Below are 13,961 nucleotides of genomic sequence, written 5' to 3'. Positions count from 1 at the left end.
ATGGAGGAAGGATCAGAAGTAAGTGGGGCAAGGAGGATGAACAGTGGCGTGGAGTGGAGTGATAGTGTGTGGTGTGGGGCACAGGAGAGGGATTGTCGTGATGTATCAGAGATCAGAAATGGTGTAGGGGAATAGAGAAATAGAGACTTTTTTGCAGTCTACTGAATTGTATAGATTTTGGTAATATTGATTATATGGGCATGTTGCTTAAGCAAAATGCTAGAGAAGGCAGCCTTAAAAAAAAAAAAAAAAAAAATGTTTTGCTCCAGAGCTTTAGTCTTTTCATTCAGCTAAATTAGATGTTCCCAGCTCTAGCCCCCTGTGGGAGATATGGTGACCAAACTTTAACGGTGCTCGCTCCCCTCCAGTACTTGTACCCCGTTTAAAAACATCTTTACAACCTCTTCAACCGTGCCTTCTCTGTGGGGCGGAGCCTCTTGTTCACCAGCTTGCACTGTTGTACTTCTGGCTGGTGCCTATGCTGAGTTCTAATTTCTAGCCACTCCCAGATTTGGGTCAGTGCATGGAGGCTGGAATACTTCTAGCCTCCATCTTCTCCAACAGTGCTCCTAGCCTCTGTTTCTGCAGTAAGTGCTCCCGCACAACCCATTCTTCCTCCAGTGCACCTACCCCCAGACTTCCACACTGTACTGGTCCCATATCCCAGCTGTGCATCCAGTTCTTCGGTGCTTTGTGCTCCCAACCCCCTCCTTGACTACCCACAGATTCCATTCTCCCCTAGTTTTCCCAGATCACCAGCTTCCTGAGTCCTCCCATTCTTCAGACTCCCCCTTTTGAGTGCTCCTCCTCCAGTTGTCCCATGCCCTAGGACCACCCCTCCTCCATGAGTGCTGCTAGAGCCATGCCAACCACAAATTCCTTCCAGATTCCCAATCAGAATCCCACCAAGGATTCCCAGACCTCAGTGCTCTTAACCATTAAACCCTTGTTATTCTTAGGTCCAGATATTGTCCCATTCCCTGTCAGGCCTCGGCCCACCTGCTCCCTTTCACACTCCAACCTTGCCTCCTTCCGGCCGCAGTATATGCCTGTCCTTCCCCTTCCCCAATCCAAATTCCTTCTGGCCTGACCCTCTGCCCCACCTTCTCTCTCAACAATCCATGTTACAGCACCTCTCCAATAGCCACCTCCATCCTCATATATGTTGCTTCCCATCTTCCTGCATAGCCTGGGCCTTTTAAAAAAAAAAAAAGGTATTAAAAGATGGATATTGAATACATCAGTAATGGAACATTTGGGAGAGTCCAAAGAGACATCGGCAACATTTGGAGGAGAGCCTTACAGAAAGAATGAGATAGAAACAGTGTAGAAAGTGTGTTGCAGTTGTGGAGAGAGAGAAGTGGGGGGGGGGGTAGAAGATAAAGATAGTGCAACACAGAAAGAATTAGAGAATGGAAAGAAGCTGAGACACTTCGAGGAAGAGGTATAAGGGTATGCTTTTCATTCCACGTGGCCGATAGCACCAGCATGGTACGGACGAATGGAGGCCTTTAGACTTGCCAAAAATGCTCAATGTGCAAGAGCTTCATTCAAATATTTAAATCCATAGTAACAGCAAGCACAGTTCCCAGTTTTTCTTGCTAGGAACATGCTCTGCACTGAGTTCATTCATATCCAATGAATGATGGAGGCCATGCCAGTTCTGGGCTAATAAGTGACTGATAAGTGACCAACAGGATTTTTCACATTAACATTAAAGTGCATTTTAACAAAAGATCTCTGCATGTCTAAGCATTTGTTTTTTTTTGACCATTTGGTTTTTTGCTTGGATTTATGTGCTGGTGTTCGCTACAGGTAATGTGCTTGATGCCATGTGCTGGGTTGCTGGCCATATGAGCCAGGATGAGCTGGTTCTTGGGGTCGCCTATAGAAATAACGAACATTTGTTAGAATGCTGGTTGCAAGATACATTTCAAAACAGTACTTGTGTACCTATAATAGTGGGTGTCATAGTATTGTGTTGGAGTGCATGTGTGTAAGTAAAGGGAGAAAAGAATAATTGGAAAAAGATGGCACCAGGCCTGCAGCTTCACCTGGCCCCCTCCCTCAATGTTCTCCAGTCCCAGGAGGTTCAACATTGTATGTTCAAAGGGACTTAAGGCTTCAAAGTTACATGGCGCTCCTCCCACTTGGGTTTGTTGCTATCTGTAAGGTACTGGCTTGCCCTGCAAACAGTGTTGAAATGTGGAATTTTGAATAGCACATAATGCTGCCCAAATGTCCACCCTGTATCCAGCTTGTGTGTGAGTAAATGAACACTTGTCACATAGTGTTGTACGCTTGCTTTTGCTTTCAAATGCTGGTGCAACAATAGTTCCAGTTCTAAATAGCAATAATAAAGTGTGCCATGCTGCAGTATGAACATGCATGTGAAGCTTTGAAAGAGTCATAATGTTTTCTGAGGAGTTGGCATGCAGCCTCAGCCATGGTGTATCAGGTTAAGAGGAAAATGTTGTGACATGTATACTTTGCCCATCTGTTTGGTTTAGAGAAAGACTGGCTAGCCTTACGTTGGCTGACTTACTGAGGCTTTCATATTTTCTCATCAGCTTCCTTTCCCTTTGGGGTTAGACTCAACATTTACTTGTTGGGCCACCTGCTCCTAAGCAGACTGCACATTTCTCCTATGAGGAGGGTGCCCTGGAGACCCAAACAGGACAAACTTCATTTTCTGCACTTGCAGAAACACCTATGCAGTATTTGGAAGGGCTGTGTTGTCCAGCCATCTGTCCTTTTTGACCAAGCTTTTTGACCATCGGTTTCCTCACTGGCCAGAAAGGGATACAGTTACTTTAAATCGCTGCTGTATGCCTTTAAGAGCTGAGCTATACACAATTTCTCAACCCTCTACTGACAGGGGCTGAGAGTTCTCTGTGCATATTTAATTAGGCCAACCATAGAAAATCTCATGAAGTCAACCATGTGTAATTTTGGCAAGTGCCAAGCTCACTGGAATCCAGGAATGGCAAACAACATACCCTTTTGTCTTTGTCTGTGAGCAATGCCAGGAGAGATTAAGTATATTATGCAGAGTGTATTGTGTGATATGTTTCCATCATTATAAAATAGCATATACTCCCGATTAACCGTGAGCAATACCCTGGGAGATTTCTATTGTAATACATTGTGTGTTACATGGTATAAAGCTCCTATCATATAAAAGCATATCCTCCAACTCACAATGTCATGAAAGATCTGCTCGTCTAACATAAAGCCTTGTATTTTATGGTATAACGCTTCTGTTATAAGGCGGCATATCTTCCGATTTAATGTAAGTAATGCCACAGGAGACCAGCTAGTAAATTTTTAATGTACATGGGACCTCAAGAGGCTTCTCTAACTTGCTCTAGATGTGAGAGTAGGTCTCAAGAAATTATATGGCAAGAAAGCTCTCTTGTGATAAGTTCCATATGAGCAGCATAAATAGAATTGCAAGTTGTTTGCAAGGAGATCCATGAAGGCAATAACATTTGCTCTTTATTTTAAAAGATTTGTTTGCTGTAAAACTGTATGTAAGAGCAATTCCTTAATACAGTTGTAAAGCTAAACATGTTAATTCTGAATATCTGTGTTTGATTGTGTGTAAACTGATTTCACATCAGTCGGAATCCTTTAATGATTGTAAAGTTTTCTATTTACCCGCAGGAGGCTAATAGTGACCAGGTGCAGACTCGACCAAATCCACCAACCTTTGTCCAAGGGTTTATCAGTAAGTCTTCAACTTACTTTATTAGTGAACTGAATGTGTGGTTGTTGGGGGTTTTACTGTTCAGACCTTTTTTTAAATCTAGATTTAATGTTAATCTAGTACTGTATGACATTTCAAAAGGTGCTACTTGCTAAATAGCAAGTGAAGCTTTTTCCAGCATTCTGCAGAAGGAAATTGACATGATTTTAATCTAAAACTCTGAGACTGACAGCCAAGTGATGGGGTTAATTATCTTGATCATATAGTGTGTGGAGTATATTTTAATTCACAGATTAGCAACTACCATTGCGAAAGGAGAGTAAGCCTCCTGTTTAAACTCACTACAAGCATGAAGTTATACAATTTAACCGGCGAAGTAGCCAGGCAGTGTAAAGCCTGGAGTTTTTCTTTTAATTCATTTAAAACTTAAAATCTTACAAATGATCTTAAATGCACAACTCAAGTATAATTGACTGTTGATTAAATCTTTGCTACGGTAGGTGTTAGGCATTTGGGTCTTTACTACCCTTCTTAATCTAGATTCTATAGCTCCCATATTGTGGACCAGTCTCATGAGTGAGTCCCAGCTCCCTATGCCTTTGAGTATCATCTCTAGCGTTGATGTCCAGATAAGCATTTATTAGCATGCTCAAAATAATGAACAGAATCACTTTAGGATCACTTCTGATCACTTTAGCTGCTGGAATTAACCTATACCTCTACAGGATTCTTCTCCCATCTTCGATAAGCAGCAGATTATCACAACATCTGACCCTGTTTTAGGTTTAAATTGTTACGTGAATTTATTGAACAAAAGATGAACAAGCAAGTAAGTAGCAGTAATATAACACACACTTACAATAGAAGTTACACTATCCAGCTCCACAGAAAGAAAATAAAATATCTCAATCTCTGTACTAAATTACTATTCTTTTGGATGAACATTTTATCTACACAGTGATTCTTGTAATTGTTACAACCATGGCAGCTGAATCAACCTGAATTGACTCTTGAGGGTTCCAAGCAGTTTGTCTCAACTCAATTTTACCCAACTCAATTCAAGCAGAAATACATTTCCCCAACAATTGTGGATTTTAACTGATAGCCAGATTCAAAACTAACATACACATAACTGGACAAACCACACAGTATGTGTTTGTTTGAATACGGCATGCCTCTTCCCCTCAAGCCGATAGTTTGAACCATCTTTGCAACATTTGTATGAGTTCAGGATGGAGACGTGGATTTTAATTGCAGCTGGCTTTTTAAACTGCTTAGGTAGTGTTATAAATGTTTACTTGAGTGTATAAAATAATGAGGGGCCTAGATAGTGTATAAAATTATATGGGGCCTAGATAGAGTGGACAGGAGGGACCTATTTCCCTTAGCAGAGAGGTCAATAACCAGGGGGCTTAGATTTAAAGTAATTGGTAGAAGGATTAGAGGGGAGCTGAGGAGAAATGTTTTCACCCAGAGGTTGGTAGGGGTCTGGAACTCACTACCTGAAAGGGTGATAGAGGCAGAAACCCTCATCACATTTAAAAAAGTATTTGGATATGCACTTGAAGTGCCATAACCTACAAGGCTACGGACCAAGTGCTGGAAAGTGGGATTAGGCTAGGTAGTTCTTTTTCAATTGCACAGGCAGGATGGGCCGAATGGCCTCCTTCTGTGCCATACATTTTTCTATGTTTCTGTGTATTGTGAATGGATTTAAAGGGACAGCCACTGAGCCAAATTAGACACAAAAAAATCATTTTTGTTGCAATAGGTTTCTTCTCAGAATCTGTATGATCTGTATATTGTCTTCTGTATAAAAAGCAGCAAAGTTAAATCTTTTAGAGTTTTCATTCATAGGAGTGTACAGTAACAGCCCTAGGCTGAAAAATTCTGCAGACTGCCAATTGACCAATTGAGGTAATCAGCAATTCAGTGGAAAATGTTGATTTCATGGCATGGTTCTATGGTCCTTGGCCAAGCTTGCTAACTATTTCAGTTCAGGGCTTTAAGCTAGATTTTATGCTTACTGGGCAAACCTTGCAAATTTACTGGCAAAGCTGTAATTTCTGCTTGCCAAAATTGACCATGACTTGTCAACATAGCTGTCATTTGTTCAGTGAATCATTCTGTCCTGGGATGAACATAGTCTTAGTTTGATTTGTTTGGACTCTAGTATCAGTGAGGTTATGATTCGGTTTTCTTTTGGTTGTGATAATAACACTTAACCTATAGGAAATCAAAACATTAAACCAGTAGAAATGGCTGGGAAATTCCCCCATCAAATCAAAAATCAGCATTCAATTTGATTTGGAGCAAAATTCCAGTTGTAAAGATTAGTGAATTTATTATCTCCTAAGTACCAGGTAGCACAGTGGTTTGGCACACTGCCCTTTCATCTCTGGAACGTGGGTTCACATCCAGTACCATCCTCTTCTCTTCTGTCTGTAAGTGTCCTATGTGAGCAGTCTCAACCCAGCCTGTACTCAGCACAAAACTGCCCCTGCATGGGCACACTCGGGTCACAGGGGGACTAGTGTGGGAAATGGAAAAATGACAAATTGGCGCAGTTAATGCTGCTCTTTTAAGATTGACGCTGGAGAGATGTGAACTTCACTGAGTCCATGGGAGAATATTTGGCTTCCCAGCACTAATATTTACCCTCAAAATGACACAAAAAAAGGACTCCAAAATAATATACACCTGCACTATGTGTAGAGAAAAACAAATTGCAAATGTGTCTTGACACATTCTTGGTGTCTCTGTCATTCTTCCATTGAAGTCCTGCACACTCAAGTATTTGCACGTGTTTTTTTAAAAAGGCTCCTTGTCATACATTGCATTTTTGACAGACTCACAAATTAAGCAGCAGTGGACATGATTGCATTCATGCCTATGTGTGGGTATTTAACCGTATCTAATTTTTTTAATAAACCATTCACAAAATATTTAATTGAACATATTTTCCCTTTTTTAATTTAAAGGAGCTAAACTTATGTTTTGTATAACTTCTTTCCAGTTACTGTTAGCAAGAAAATTTCACACCAGCAGATTTTAACATTTTGGATATCTTGGTGAAAATATATCAGTTGTATTTCCCTACTCATGAGTTTGGTTCTTGTGTTTTAGATGAGGCAGAGCACCGTCAATATGAAGAATGGTTGCTCCACACACAACAGCTGCTTCAAATGCAGCTGAAATATTTAGAAGAGCAAATTGGTGTCCACAGGAAGTCCAGGAAAGCATTATGTGCCAAGCAACGGACAGCCAAGAAGGCAGGACGCGAGTTCCCCGAGGCAGATGCAGAAAAACTTAAACGAGTTACAGAGCAACAAAGTAAAATCCAGAAACAACTCGACCAGGTAGGGATTAGAATCATAAAGTGATACAGCACAGAGGAGGCCATTTGGCCCATCGTACCTGTGCTGGCCCTTTGATAGAGCTATCCAATTAGTCCCACTCCCCTGCTCTTTCCCCATAGCCCTGTAACTGTTTCCCCTTCAAGTATTTATCTAATTCCCTTTTGAAAGTTACTATTGAATCTGCTTCCACCACCCTTTCAGGCAGTGCATTCCAGATCATAACAACTAGCTGGATACATTTTTTTTTCCTCATGTCGCCTCTGGTTCTTTTGCCATTCACCTTAAATCTGTGTCCCCTGGTTACTGACCCGTCTGCCACTGGAAACAGTTTCTCCTTAATTAGTCTGTTGAAACCGTTCATGATTTTGAACACTTCTATCAAATCTCCTCTGCTTTAAGAACAACAACCACAGATTCTCTGGCCTCTCCACATAACTGAAGTCCCTCAGCCCTGGTACCATTCTAGTAAATCTTTTCTGCACCCTCACTAAGGCCGTGACATCCTTCCTAAAATCTAGTGCCCAGAACTGAACACAATATTCCAGCTGAGGCCTAACCAGTGTTTTATAAAGGTTTAGCATAACTTCCTTGCTTTTGTATTCTATGCCTCTGTTAATAAAGCCAAGGATCCCATATGCTTTTTTAACAGCCTTCTCAACTTGTCCTGCCACGTTCAAAGATTTGTCTACATTCACCCCCAGGTCCCTCTGTTCCTGCATCCCCATTAAAATTGTACCGTTTAGTTTATATCGCCTATCCTCATTCTTCCTACTAAAATGTTTCACTTCACACTTCTTTGTGTTAAATTTCATCTTCCGTGTGTCTTCCCATGTCCTTAGTTATTAGAACATTAATCTTGAGGCTTTCAAAACCCAAGCTTGGTGTCACCTAATAACTACCTCCTTTACCTTGGTTTATCAATTTTTTTTCTTTAGTAGTGCCACTTGCATTGTAATGTATTGTAAATAGAAGAAGACTATCAATCCATCTATCTTGCCCATCCAGTTATCCCCTTTCTTTCCTGTGAGACAGCTCTACACGTACATACGTGTTTGGATACCAGGAACTTGTCTATTTTCTTTTTGAAATGCTTTGAAGTTTTCTTTCCAACATATGGAACAAGCTGCCAGTGCAGGTGGTTGATCACCCTTTTGTAAAAGAAATTTTGCCTTGAGTTTCCTATTTACTGTATTTTTTTCTCCTCTTGAATCTATGTACCTCTGGCAGGAATGCGATAGATACCAAAAACTTATGTTTCCAACTCATCAAACTGCTTTAACTATTGTCTTCTCGAGAAAAGTCCCTCTTAATAGAACTGCTTCTTACCTAACCGGAAAATGTTACCAAACTTTGTGTAGAATGAGCCGTGTCAGTGCTGAAGTTAAACTTCACTTTATCCTTGCATATTCTAGTAGTTCAAAGACTGTTAAATTTAGGTGGAAAACTAATGAGGGAGGCTCAACTGGCCCCCTGAAATTAGTGTTAAGTTACAGTGTGTGCTAGTGAGGTGGATTATTGTAAATTTATTCTGACTTTGTAACTAAGCTTCATTACATTTCAGTTCTAACGTTTTTTTTTAATGTTTTAGGTCCGTAAACAACAAAAAGAGCATACAAACCTTATGACAGAATATCGGAATAAACAGCAACAGAAATGTTCCCTATCTCCTTCAGGGATGATGGCTACAACCTCATCCCAGAATCCTAGAGTAATGCCCAAACTTTCAACACCCATGTTATCAGCAGCATTAGCCCAGCAAGGAGGAGCAATCCTTGGACCCCAAGCAATAGCCCAGCAACCAAATACACTAATAGGACACACGGGAAATATAAGAATGCCACAGATCGGGGCTACACTACCACTTCAGGGACCAACATTCTTGACCTCAGCTGTGACCCAACAACAAGAATATCCCTCTGCCTCAGGAACTGTATCTTCTGCTCCTTCAACCAGCTTTTTTCCTGGAAATTCTGCTGCTCAAACACTTACAAATGAAAACAGACTCCTGCAAGAGAGACAACTTCAACTGCAGCAAAGAATGCAACTTATTCAACAGCAAGGACTTGTAGGGCCATCTCAGCAGCAAAGCATCATGGGAAAGTTACAGCAGCAAAGTATCATTGGACAGCTTCAGCCAACAACTCAACAAAGTATTGTGGGTAACAAACCAACACTGACACAGCAGGGCATCATGGGTCAACAGCAGCAAGGCTTCATTGGACAACAGCAAGGGATTGTTGTCCAGTCACAACACCAACCGGCTCAGCAGCAACAAGTTCTTGCAGGACAGCAGCTACCCCAACAGCACAGCAACATGGGTCAGGCACAGCAGCAGCCAGCAACACAGCATCAGCAGAGTATGGCACCTCAACAGCAACATTTAAGGCTGATGGGTCAACAACAGATCTCAGTTGGTCAACAGCAAGGCCTCCTTGGACATCAGCAACCCCACCAACAGGGTCTTGCAAGTCAGACAAAACCTCTGCGGCCCCAGCAAGGTCTTATGGGTCAGCAGTTGGCACACCAGCAAGGTCTTACAGGTCAACAGCAAGTGCTCACTTCTCAACAGCAGCAACAGAATCTGGTTTTACAGCAACAGGCATCCAGTGCTACTTTGCAACAGCAAGGACTCATAGGGCATCAACAAGGGGTTGTTTCCCAGAGTCAGCAGTTGGCAACAATGACACCACTGCAACAGCATCACCTTCAAGCAGTTGCAGGACAGCTCCACCCACAAAGTGTTATCAGGCAGAACAACATCCTGAGACTTTCCACACCCTTCCAAGGGCAGCAACAAAGCACAATGGGACATAAAACTCGAATGCAGGGTATAATGAGGCAACAATCTCAAGATGTTTTGGGGCAGCACCTGGCAACACAAGGCATAATGGGGCAGCAGGCTCCACTACAAGTCCTGAGGCACCAGCCGCCAGGCATAATAGGACAGGGACAGCAGCAGCATCAGCCCCAGGGCATGATGGGGCAGGGCATGAGGCAGCAGCATCAAGCCCAAGTTTCAATGGAGCAGGGGCAGCAATCGCAGCCTCAGGGGACGATGGGCCAGGGACAGCAACATCAGCCACAGAGCACGATTGGACAGGGACAAGAGCATCAGCCTCATGCTACGATGGGAATGGGACAGCAGCCGCAGCCACCTCCGCAGCCCCAGGGAACAATGGGGCAAGGGATGGGACAGCAACCACAGCCACCATCCCAACCCCAAGGCACAGTGGGGCAGCAAACACCATCCCAGCCCCAGAACACAGTGGGGCAAGGGATGGGACAACAGCTGACACAGGGAATTGGACAGCAGCTGCCCCAGGGCGCAATGGGACAGCAGCTCCAATCCCAGAGCACAATGGGACAACAGCCCCCTCAAGGCCCATTAGGGCAAGGAATGGGACAGCAGCAGCAGTCATCGCAGGGCACAGTGGGAATGGGACAGCAGCCCCAGCCCCAGGGCACGATGGGAGTGGGACAGCAACAGCCCCAGCCTCAGGGCATGATGGGAGTGGGACAGCAGCAGCCCCATGGCACGATGGGGATGGGACAGCCCCAGCCTCAAGGCCCGATGGGGCAGGGAAAGCAACAGCAGCAGCCTCCAGGTTTGATTGGGATGAGGCAAGGGCAGCAGCAACAACTGCTGCAGGGCCTGATGGGGCAGTGGCAGCTGCAGCCTCAGGGTATGGTTAGGCAGGGACAACCACAAAGCCTGATGGGGCAGGGACAGCTGCCACAGAGCTTGATGGGTCAAGAGCAGGGACAGCAGCAGCCAAGGCCACAGGGCATGTTGGGGCAAGGTCAGGGACAGCAGCAATTGCAGAGCCTAATGGGACAGAGACAGTCTCCAGGTACAGTGGGGCAAGGTCAGCGGTTGCAGAGTCTAGGTACAGTTGGTGGGCAGCAGCCACTGCAGGCTTCAGGTATGGTGGGGCAGGAGAAGGAGCAAGAACAGCAACAGGAGCAACCACCTCCAGGCACGGTGAGGCAGGGGCAGCAGCAAGCCCAAAGTGTAATGGAACAGGAGTCTTTGCTCCCTCCCCAGTGCATAATGGGGCAGGACCGTAACCAGCCATCAACTCAGAATATGATGGGACAGCAGCAGCTGTCCAAAAGTGCAATAGGACTGGGGCAACCTCAGGGTATGATGTATCAGAATCTACAAACACGACCAGTGACATCAGTGCAACAACCAATGCAACAAGGCATTGCAGGACAGCAGCGACTTATGAATCAGCAGGGTCAGTTAATGAGACGTGTGCAACAGCAAACTGTAGTAGGTCTACAACAGAATAATGGTCTCAGTTTGCAAGGAGTGGTGCGAGTAGCAACGTCTCAGCAGCTCGGAACTGTCGGAGATCCAAGGCAGGGGGTACAAAACATCATGACTTCACAGTCGTTTCAGCAACAGCATGGGGCGCTGCGTTCAGTTCATATAACAGGTCAACAGATTGGTTCAGGCCATCTTCGTCCAGGCATGGTATACGTTCAGCAGATTAAAGCTGAGCATGGAGGGAAGCCACAAGAGATGGCCCATCTAATTCAAAACAAGCGAGCAAGGCAGAACATGGGGTCAACCAGTGAATTAGTGTCTGCCCAAGCTCACTGCAGTCGTTCACAAATGCAACGTCCAGATTTAAATAAAACCAATTTGGGAGATGTGTCACTACAAGGTGAAACTTTGGAAACGATGATACAGCCACAACCAGAATTACTTAAAAACCATGAATCCAAAGAGAGTAGTGCTTGCATGACAGATCCTCTTGCAGTTATACCTCAAAAGATACCTGATTCAAAGTCTGACGCATTAGCAATGAAACCACACGGGACTGTAGCAAAAGCTGAGTTGCAAACCAGAATTAATGTAGAGATCCATGAACAAAGTGACTTGAAGAAAGCTTGCACATTTGACTTCCCAATATCTCCCCCAAGTCACGTAGCAAAGGAGGAATACCCTGGACTGAGGTCAGAATCATCACTGTTGGATCAGACTAATGGGCAAGAGGAATGTGCACAGAAAGTCATGGGAAGGCAGGATAGCTGTTCTAAATTACAGGACGGTGCTGCTAAAGACACCAACACAGCAGCTATAGGTCACTTAGTAAAACAGGAAAACATTGATGCAGTTCGCTGTGGACATTCAGAAGGAACTGTAAAGCATGAGTCAAATACTGACTCTTTTAATGCCTTGAATTTAGGGGATCAGTCCTTTCCTGCTCCCAGGTCCGAGGCTGGACAGCTGCTTCTCCAGAAACTGTTACGCACTAAGAACTTGCAGCTTGTGGCGCAACGCTCAGGAGATGGAGCACACTTAGCTATAAAGGGTCACATTGAAAGTAAAGCTGTGATGGTAGATCGAAAACTACAAGGTGCAACTGGAAATTCAGAGGTTAGTTTAAAAACATATTTTACAGCAACGTCACAATCTTCACACAGTGTCATTACCATGTCAACATTTCATATTTAAAGATACAGACTTTACATTAATTATAAAGTACGTTCACAGGCACACACTTGCCCGCAAGTTTAGTCACTTACTGGAGTTATGCTAATCCAGTGCTCCTTCTCCATCCCTAATTTATATTGAGCTTTATTCCATGAGTTTTTTGCTGACATTAGGAGCAGTTCTGTAACTAGGGCACCAGAAAAATATTTCGAATAGAATCTTAGCATGGATACAGCACAGAAGGAGGCCATTTGGCCCATCGAGCCTGCGCCGGCTTTCTGCAAGAGCAATCCAGCTAGTCCCACTCCCCCGCTCTTTCCCGGTAGCCCTGCAAATTTTTCTCCTTCAGGCAACTATCTAATTCCTTTTTGAAAGCCACAATTGACCCTGCTTCCGCCACCCTTTCAGGCAGTGTATTCCAGATCCTAACCACTCGCTGTGTTAAAAAAGTTTTTCCTCATATTGCCTTTGGTTCTTTTGCCAATCACCTTAAACCTGTGTCCTCTGGTTCACGACCCTTCCACCAGTGGGAACAGTTTCTGTTTATTTACTTTGACTAGACCCTTCATGATTTTGAATACCTCTATCAAATCTCCTCTCAACTTTCTCTGCTGTAAGGAGAACAACCCCAGCTTTTCCAGTCTATCCACATAACTGAGGTCCCTCATCCCTGGAACCATTCTATTTATTCACAAATGAATTTGGTCTTTTCACATTATACATTCTTAATTATTCCCTATAGTTACTTGCGACATTTTATGTTTGTGGAAAGTTTTTCTGCATTTATAAACAAAAAATCAGGACAGTCAGCATCTGGGGGCAAAATAGGCAGTTTAACATTTCAAGGCAGACATTCTAAGAAGTTCACATGTTTTTGGTGGAGGAGGGTTCTCATGACAATGGAAATGTATCTTGCTCACAGAGAAATTGTGCCAGTCTATACATCACAGGGGACTTTCAGTTCCCTGGGGACAAGCATAGTAATCAATATAGTGGGTCTGAAGTGATCATAAGGCCAGTCATGGCCTTTGTTGTATGCTGGCTTGCTATCCAGATGGTTGGATGTGGGGGAGCCAAACGAGAACGTGAGTAAAAATATGCCTACCTGGCTGAAGCTGCTTCAGCACTCTAGTCTGGGAGGGGAGTGGAATCTATGGGGCTTGTGCAGAGTGCGGTAAATTTGGTGTTACTTTGAATTAATCCTTCCACATTTTGCACATGATGCTTTGCCTGTAAACTTCCCTTTAATTTTCCTCTGTTATCTGATATCCTAGCTCTTGCTCCCAGGTTTCTTTTGATGGTATGTGATGTAAATCTATTTCTAAGGAATTTTTAACTAGTACAATGTGGTTCACTGTAATATTTTTTGGCTACTTGTGATCCAGCAAGAATGTCTCAAGCTCCTATTGTGACCACATCATGTGCCAAAATCCAAAGGGGGGTTCTT

At 43.7% G+C, this 13,961-nt stretch overlaps 1 protein-coding gene across 11 annotated transcripts in view; it reads left to right on the top strand.

Annotated features, from left to right (window-relative positions):
- Positions 1-13,961, top strand: part of kmt2d (lysine (K)-specific methyltransferase 2D) — a 207,723-nt gene that overhangs the window by 158,818 nt on the left and 34,944 nt on the right. For all 11 annotated transcript variants that reach the window (XM_067976637.1, XM_067976644.1, XM_067976647.1 and 8 more), the window contains 3 exons: positions 3,667-3,730; positions 6,836-7,068; positions 8,657-12,457. In XM_067976637.1, coding sequence (XP_067832738.1) covers positions 3,667-3,730; positions 6,836-7,068; positions 8,657-12,457 — 4,098 coding nt within the window. The remainder of the gene's footprint in view (positions 1-3,666; positions 3,731-6,835; positions 7,069-8,656; positions 12,458-13,961) is intronic.

The sequence above is a fragment of the Heptranchias perlo genome, chromosome X, assembly GCF_035084215.1.
Source record: "Heptranchias perlo isolate sHepPer1 chromosome X, sHepPer1.hap1, whole genome shotgun sequence".
Classification (NCBI taxonomy): domain Eukaryota; kingdom Metazoa; phylum Chordata; class Chondrichthyes; order Hexanchiformes; family Hexanchidae; genus Heptranchias; species Heptranchias perlo.
Note: the sequence above shows the minus strand (reverse complement) of the source record. Positions and strands in the feature narration are given on the sequence as shown.